This window comes from Aplysia californica, unplaced genomic scaffold (assembly GCF_000002075.1).
Source record: "Aplysia californica isolate F4 #8 unplaced genomic scaffold, AplCal3.0 scaffold00423, whole genome shotgun sequence".
NCBI lineage: Eukaryota > Metazoa > Mollusca > Gastropoda > Aplysiida > Aplysiidae > Aplysia > Aplysia californica.
The window spans coordinates 353,525-361,782 of record NW_004797693.1 but is presented as its reverse complement, the minus strand read 5'-3'; the positions used below and the strand labels follow the sequence as shown (position 1 = coordinate 361,782).

General features: G+C 40.3%; 1 protein-coding gene across 1 annotated transcript; it reads left to right on the top strand.

The window, feature by feature from the left end:
* Window positions 1-1,756: 1,756 nt before the first annotated feature.
* LOC101845350 (protein yellow) lies at window positions 1,757-6,541 on the top strand. The gene is made up of 3 exons (XM_013085980.2): window positions 1,757-2,098; window positions 4,032-4,822; window positions 6,145-6,541. Exons 1-3 carry the CDS (start codon window positions 1,757-1,759, stop codon window positions 6,434-6,436), a joined length of 1,425 nt encoding a protein of 474 aa, XP_012941434.2. The 3' UTR covers window positions 6,437-6,541.
* Window positions 6,542-8,258: the final 1,717 nt, after the last annotated feature.

Here is an 8,258-nt window from a genome sequence, read left to right as displayed (position 1 = left end):
AGAGAGAGAGAGAGAGAGAGAGAGAGTAAGTACATTCACCATCAGAGGGCACGAGCAAACTTTTCCTCCCAGGGCAGGGCAGTCTGACCCCCTGATCCTAGCATTGCAAGTCATTCTTCCACACCGTAAACCATAATATTGGAGGCACGGTATTATATTTGTTTGTCGGTTTAAATAAACGTAGATCTATCCCTCCGAAAACGACCTCCGTCAAACTCATCTTTCATTATAATAGGATTTTCTTGAGTAGAGAAACATCCGTCTTGTCTATAGATCCAAGCCTGCGTTGACGATACTTCACTTACTTTTAAAACTTTTTTCCTTCCTCTAGTGTCCTTAGCGTTGACGACACAACATGAAAAGAACTTATGATAATAATTTTTGCAGATATTTAGCGTATTTTATAGATTTTTAAAGCAAGTGAAAGAGAAATAGCTATAACCATGAAGATAATCGAACTAAAGGGGGGGGGGCCCCTAATGTTAAAACCCCCTTAACATACTTGGGAAAATTGCTTGCGATTTTAAGTTCAAGCTTTTACTGAGAACTCACGAATCGACTTCCTCAATCAATTTAGAATAACTCTTAAAATACTTGAGGATCTAATTGTTCCATTTTCACCATTAGAGCCTAGAGCATAACGCCACTGATTTCGGACACAGGAATTGTTAATAGTTAAAAGTATTTCTTATTGGCTGCTAGTTGTGTCCGTCCTTCCTTTCTACGCACGCACACTATCAATGTATTATTTAGATCTTCCAGCCGGGCCACAGCCAACAACAAATTTGGCTGACTGAAGTAAAGACGAGACGTGCGAGGGGTGAAAAAGAGATTTCTTTTCAAAGGCGAAAAATAATATGGGATCGTGACGTGTTTTGAACGTCAATAAGAGAGGGGTTTTTTTTCGCCTCAGTATACTAGTACTATTATTATATTGGTGTCTTTGTGTTCGTTAGTGTGTATAGGTCAGGAACCTATTGATATAATATTATACCCCGATATGTTAGCAAGTTTGGGAATGCATCTATCTATCTATCTATCTATCTATCTATCTATCTATCTATCTATCTATCTATCTAACTATCGATCGATCGATCGGTCTATCTGTCTATCTGTCTATCTTTATGAATGTCTGTGCGTGTGTGTAGGAGTGTGTGTGTGTGTGAGTGTGCGTGTGTGTGTGTATGAGGGTGAGTGTATGTATGTGTGTAAGTGTGTGCATATATTATGTGTACGTCTCTCTCTCTCTCTCTCTCTCTCTCTCTCTTTCTCTCTCTCTCTCTCTCTCTCTCTCTCTCTCTCTCTGCGTGAGTGCGCGCGCGCGCGCGCGCGCGTGTGTGTGTGTGTGTTTGTGTGTGTTTGTGTGTGTGTGTGTGTGTGTGTTCATGTAAAATTGATTTGAGGGAGGGGGTTCTTGTAAAGAGGAAAAAAACATTCTACTAATACTACTTTCCCCAATTTTTACTCCACCGCACCCTCCCTCCAGAAACCTGTCTTTGACTATCTCTATTCATGCTTCGAAATAGTTCCCCAAAAGACGGTACCGCTTCGACCCAAAACCGTTAGCACGCAGAAGACGCAGTTTGCTCGTGTTATTACTACACAACATTATTCTGTTATTCTAACACGAGGAACTTTCTGGATCACCCGTGGAAATTTGTAAAACGATAGTGATATAAGCCCTGGAGTACTACCAATCGTCTTTATTACATTAATACTATTACCAGCTTGTTGTCTGATGATTTCTTTGTCCAGAATGTCCTTTTCTCTGATACGCTTGACTCTTGTAGTCTCTCTGTTGGCCTTAAGTCATGGAGCGACGTTTACGGGTTGGGCTGAAGACGAAATAAATGGAGACGATCAACAGGGCGAGTTATTCCAGGATTTATTCAAATCTGTGATACAGAATCCTGAGGAATCGAATTCGGACAAGGACGAAGACGACTGCAGCTATGATGGGAAAGATGATTTGTGGCTAAGATGGCCTCCGAAAGCTAAGTTGATTCACGAGTGGATGACAGTGGAGTACAAACTGGGCTGTCCAGGTGTGGAGGAGATACTGGTGGACTACGGCGAGTACGTTCCACACGCAAACTGGGTAGGTTATAATCATCAGGCATGTGTTTATGTGACTGAAGAGGATTTTTTTTTTTACCCTGGTTTTAATTGTCGTTGTTCTATCAAGGATCTGCCTGTTAGGCTACAATTCGATACAGACTTTTTAAATCGCTTATATTTTTTGTATTTCTCTTCTGTTTATTAATATATTGAAGAATCTAATGACATTGGTCTAGGAAAACAATGGAAACATAGTGCAGTCCAATAACAAACTGTAACAGAGTAGTTAATAGTATTGACGCTTATAGAAGAGGAGGTCGGAATGTGAGAAACAGGGGGGGGGGGCGGTTCGGAGAAGGAAAGAGATATAAGAAAGAGAGGAAAAAAAGGGAGAAAGAGGAGAGGGGGAGATGTATATATAGATATATATATATATATATATATATATATATATATATATATATATATATATATATATATATAGAGAGAGAGAGAGAGAGAGAGAGAGAGAGAGAGAGAGAGGAGGGGGGCGGGGATAAGGTTCAAGCCCATGTACACTCTTGTTTAGGTACGCATGTATGAGTGGGTTGTGCATCGTATCGTGTGTATCATTTAGCATAAATATTATACTGACTGCATTTTTGTCGATATTGAATCTTTGTGTGTTAATATTCTGATATATCCACCCCACATTTCCCTCCTGGATCAATTAGCTTTCTTATATTCTCTTATCTTGTCTTTTCTTATGTAATCTTAAGTCTCACCGACGCTCACGTCATCCTCTGAATTTGGCTTTGTCAGAGCTTTAATTATTATTTTTTAGGTCCACTTTCCTTTATCTTACACGGACCTTCTCCTTTGTTTTGTTTTTTTTACTTCTGTTGCTCTGTGTGTATGTCTTTCACGTCACACTCTACTCTCCATTTTCTGCGTCGATTTGCGGGGGAAAGGGGGGGGGGGGGCAAAAACCACTTATCTCTTGGCGAATAAACCCGTCTTTAGAGTACTGATCACCAAAGCGGTTCAAACCAGTGCTTTTTAAAAAAATGTGCTATATCATATAGATATCATACAATATAGTAATATTACGTCAATGGCCTGCTACGTCTCGGCAGACTATCTTATAGTTAGAGCAGTATGTTTGATACAGTTTTATCTGGGCGTTAGAAAAAGAGGAAGTAGATTGCCAAAGTACTACTTCTCTCCCTTCAGCTTTTGACTTCCAAAGGAGAGACGTCTTCAGTAGGTTTGGAATCAACGAAGGTGTAAGGGTGTGTCTTACTTATTTACAGGTGTGGTACGGACCCTTTTTGTGGAAGGGGAAATTTGAACAAAAAATTGTTTGGATGATATACATAATACATGTATATTTGCCACTATCTACGTGTAACTGAAGTGCTTACTCATGGCCAAATTGTTATCATAGTTTGTATAACGTGTGACAGACAAAGAGACAAATTGAATGTATTCACAAGAACAGATCTCGGCGTCTGTTTCATATCAGCTAGTTAGGCGCTTTGCCTTCGCAGGCAGAGAACTGAGTTCGATTCCCTTGTGTGGGTGATGGAAGGGGGGGGGGGGTAAGATTTTTTTTTGAATATCTCGGTCTTTCTGCTGGGACGTTGTATCCTGATAGGCCAGGTCGAAACCTGCCTCCTAATTCGTGAGTAATACGTTCTACCAGTGCAGCTTTTTGAAGTCTCTCACAGTGTAGATGAAGCGTTCACCCTTTTACAGCGCAGCTGAAACCGTCTAAGAGGCCTCCCATTGTCCAGAAAAAAGTTATTGTCTTAGACAAGTTGGCGTCTTATACAATGTCAATACAGATTAAGAAGACATGCAAGGGAGGAAATGGGTAGGGGACGTTTTTACAGAGGATTATCTTATACAGTTGGCTGTTAGAGCAGGCTCGACTGTACTTACATGTGAATCTAAGTTTGATAAAATTAACTTTTGTTCGCTTTCCCCCTCAGATTTCTGGAATCGACGTATATAAAGACGAAGTGTACATCACAGCACCAAGAGTGAAGAACGCCAGAGGCATTCCTTCAGGACTCAACCGGGTGGTAAAAAAAGATGGCAAATCTTTGCTCGAACCTTATCCGAATCTCAGCTGGCACAGACTTGGTCGGTGTTCGGCTCTGCAAATGCCCATGAGTATTGAGATCGATCCAAACTCAGGCTATATGTACGTCATAGACGCAGGGCGAGTGGGAATTACGTCATCAACACCAGGGAACTACTGCCCGGCTAAGATTATGATCCTCAACCTCAATGACAATGGGCGTCTCGTGAGAAGCCATGACCTCCCAGACTCAGTTGTATCTAGAACGTCAAACTTCTTGAACGACATCGTGCTGGACTACGTCACACCAGATGGACCGGAAGTCCGTTACGCGTATATGACCGATACTGGCGATGCGAGTCTGGTCGTGTTTGATTTCCAGAGGAATTCTTCGTGGATTTTCAAAGACAAGTCCATGCAGACAGACGAAAATAGTGTGATGACCATCAATGGAGTAAATTACACACTAAATTTTCCTATCAACGGGATTGCAATGTCTCCAAATTTCGACTACGTCTACTACAGTGTGATTGGGAGCAAAAAGTTGTTCCAAATTCCAACTTCTGTTCTCCGAAACAAAGATGCTGACTTTGGCACGCACGTCAGAGATCTTGGTGAAAAAGCAGGAAGTTCTGATGGTATGATTGCTGGGAAGAAAAACATTTACTATGGAGCACTTGAGAGAAATGCCGTCTATGAGTGAGTATACATTGTTGTTTTGGGTTCTGTTGAGATAATTATACTTGAAAAATGAACAAAGTAAAAGGTGGGAGGCAGGGGGAGGTTGAGTTGGGTTGGGTTTTTTTATTGGGGGGGGGGGTTATTTCGTTTGTCACAGTCACAGACAGTTAGTGCCCTTTCTTCTTTTCTTACTTTTTAAAGCCAAAGAAAGCCAACCAAACGGTAGGTTTCCGTAGGATTTTCCTTTCACGTGATGTTTAATGAATTGACGAAAGATGTGTCACTGAATATGCGAGGCAGAGAGATGGGTTTTGTGTCAGGACTTTGACCTGTTCTTTCAGCACAGTACCTTACAACATTGTTGTTTTTTTGTCATACAGAGTGTTGAACAAATCCGTTATCATGTTGTTGTTGTCGTTGATGTTGCTGCTGACAACATGACAGCAGCAGCAGCATTAGTAGTAGTAGTAGTAGTAGTAGTAGTAGTAGAAGTAGTAGTAGTAGTAGTAGTAGTAGTAGTAGTAGTAGTAGTAGTAGTAGTAGTAGTAGTAGTAGTAGTAGTAGTAGTAGTGTTGTTGTTGTTGTTGATGATGATGATGATGATGATGATGATGATGATGATGATGATGATGATGATGATGATGATGATGATGATGATGATGATGATGATGATGATGTCATCGTCGTTGTTTGTTTTCGTAAAATTCTTTCGTTCTAGTTGCTGTTGCTTCCGTCGACTGCTGGTCATGAAGACGAACCTGCTATAATCAGACTGAACTGTTTAAGTTTACCTTCATCCGTATTTGTAGCTAGTTTTTGTTGCCGTCGCGATTTGTTCATTGTTAGGATAGACACATTCTAGTCGCCCCTCTTGATCTTATCAATACGTGTATTATCTATTATCTGGTTTTAGCCTTTGAACTGGAATGTTAGTGTAGGTTCAGCACGCTCTCGTGTTTTCTTTTCTATCATCCCTACTACTCCCCCCCCCCCCCCAGCTCCCCGTACTTCTTTTTCCCCCTCTTCAAGTCTATAACCACATCATCTAGGAAAGGAAATAATCACCTTCTTTTTAAAAAAAAATTTTATAGTAGAGGGTTTTACGGCGCTCGCATCTACATACGGTCATATGAGCGCCAAATCACCATCTCTACTGTCACCATCATTATGATCATCATCATCATCATCGTCGTCGTCTTCGTCATCGTCATCATTCTCATCATCATCATCATCATCATCATCATCACCACCAGTGAAGTTATTTATCTTCCACACTCACATATCGCTGCAATCCCCACCACCACCATGCAGTAATAACCATACGTATTCCCTTTCACCAGATGGCAGCGTAGCAGAGACATAGAGTCGCAAAAAGTTTCAGAGGGTCAAGTAAATGTGACCCACGAGAGGAAACTGGACTCCGACCACGTGACCATGCAGTGGCCTGACAGTTTCACGCTGGACGTCAAAGGCTACCTCTGGTTCACCTCGGAGAGAGCGCAGCTCTTTCTCAACAACAAAATGGACTTTTCTGGGAGCCAGGGCGCCAATTTCCGAATATTCAGGATATACGTTGATGACGTCAGCTACCTGACAAAGCCGAAGAATGTTAAACAATGGTGGGACTGGTGAATATTGATGAACCCGTGCCAGTAATCACTATCATAATTTTTTCGAAACGGGTTTGATAATAGCATAATTTGAGAGCAAAAATAAATTTATCTTATATATATTGTATTATCAATTCTTTGGAAACTTTTCAATTGTTTTGGGTTTATATGTCGTATGTTATAATATATAAAAAATACTTCATCTAAACAATAAGTATACTGCTTTATTACTAATGGCTAAGTTTCATCAGCACTTGATTATTGTGATTCTTTGTTATCAGGAATATTGCAAGAAAAAAAAGAACAAATTTCAAACTGTTCAAAACAATACTGCACGTTTAGTTTTACAGAAAAGAAAGCGAGACTGTGCTACACCTCTTTTAGTTTACGTACACTGCACTTTCTTCATGTTGAGAAAAGCATTATTTATAAGTTGGCCACTCTATGTCACAATCGTGAATGATATTAAGCCACAAAACTGCTCAAATTGCATTCCAATTACCTGAAATCTATAAGGTCATCAATAGACATAAATAAATTACATTTCTGTACTTTTACCAGCTATGAAACTTCAAACAATGGGTGGAAGGCCATTTCCATGTCATGACCCCAAGATCAGGAATGTTTTACCCAGTCAGTAACAAGAGATCAGATCTTTTTTAATTCATTGAAACCTCAACAAAAGTCATTTTCTCAGCTATAAAATAATATAGAGATTTTTTGTGAGAACTCAGTGAACTGTTTATGTGTTGCTATTTCATTTGTAAAGCGCTCAGAGCCTGTGTATTTTAATTGAGGTTGAGCGGTTTATAAATGTTATTATATTATTATCATTTATTATTACAAATTCGATAGAAATTACATGAGAATCCAACTTGGGTCTTCTAAGTGCAACTGCCTGGCGCCTAATCTCTACACAACAGACGGAGAGAGAGAGAGAGAGAGAGAGAGAGAGAGAGAGAGAGAGAGAGAGAGAGAGAGAGACAGACAGAGAGAGACTGAGAGAGAGAGAGATTGAGTGTGTGTGTGTGAGTGCGTGCGCGCGCGCGCGCGCGTGTGTGTGTGTGTGTGTGTGTGTGTGTGTGTATGTGTGAGTGTGTGTGTGTGTGTGTGTGTGTGTGTGTGTGAGTGTGACTTCTCTGACTTTTTCAACTGTCTTTTGGCTCCTCTTGATTTACAAAATATACGAGTAGACACAGACTGACAAAACTGTTTAAGACGCATTAATATGTTCGTTGTCTGTGGGATAAACTTTTTCCAACGCGAAAATATGCATGGTCTGACCCTTACTAGTACTCTAGCAACAGCAAGTACTATGAGCTGCCACTTGAATCCCGTTTGCAGCTGGTAAAAAAGAGCAAATTACATTTGTAGTTCCGCCAAATTTTCACCTTACTATTTGAACAGCCCTGGTGTGTCATTTCAAATCAGGGGTACAAGATTAAGAGTAAAGAGACCTTATACCTAAATAAATATCATTTACATACATCTGAGTTTTGAGTTTGAGTCCTACAGAGAAGCACATTGACAAGTGAACGGACATATAGTGCACGAAAAAAGAAAGACAGATAGAAGAAACAACAGAGAGAAAGAAAAGTAGAACCTACCAGTGGCGCCCTGTGACCACATACATCAGAGCAGTGACATTCACTAATTTGTCCAGACAGTCCCACTCTTTTTTAAGCTTCTTGCTTTGTAAGAGTTTTACGGCACTTGCATCACAATAAGGTCATATATATGCCAAAGATTAGAGGTGTTACAAAAGAGTAACAAACATAAAAAGAAAGGAGGAGAGATCAGGATGATAGATGTTTGATAGCAAAGAGGCAACAAATCACACCAGA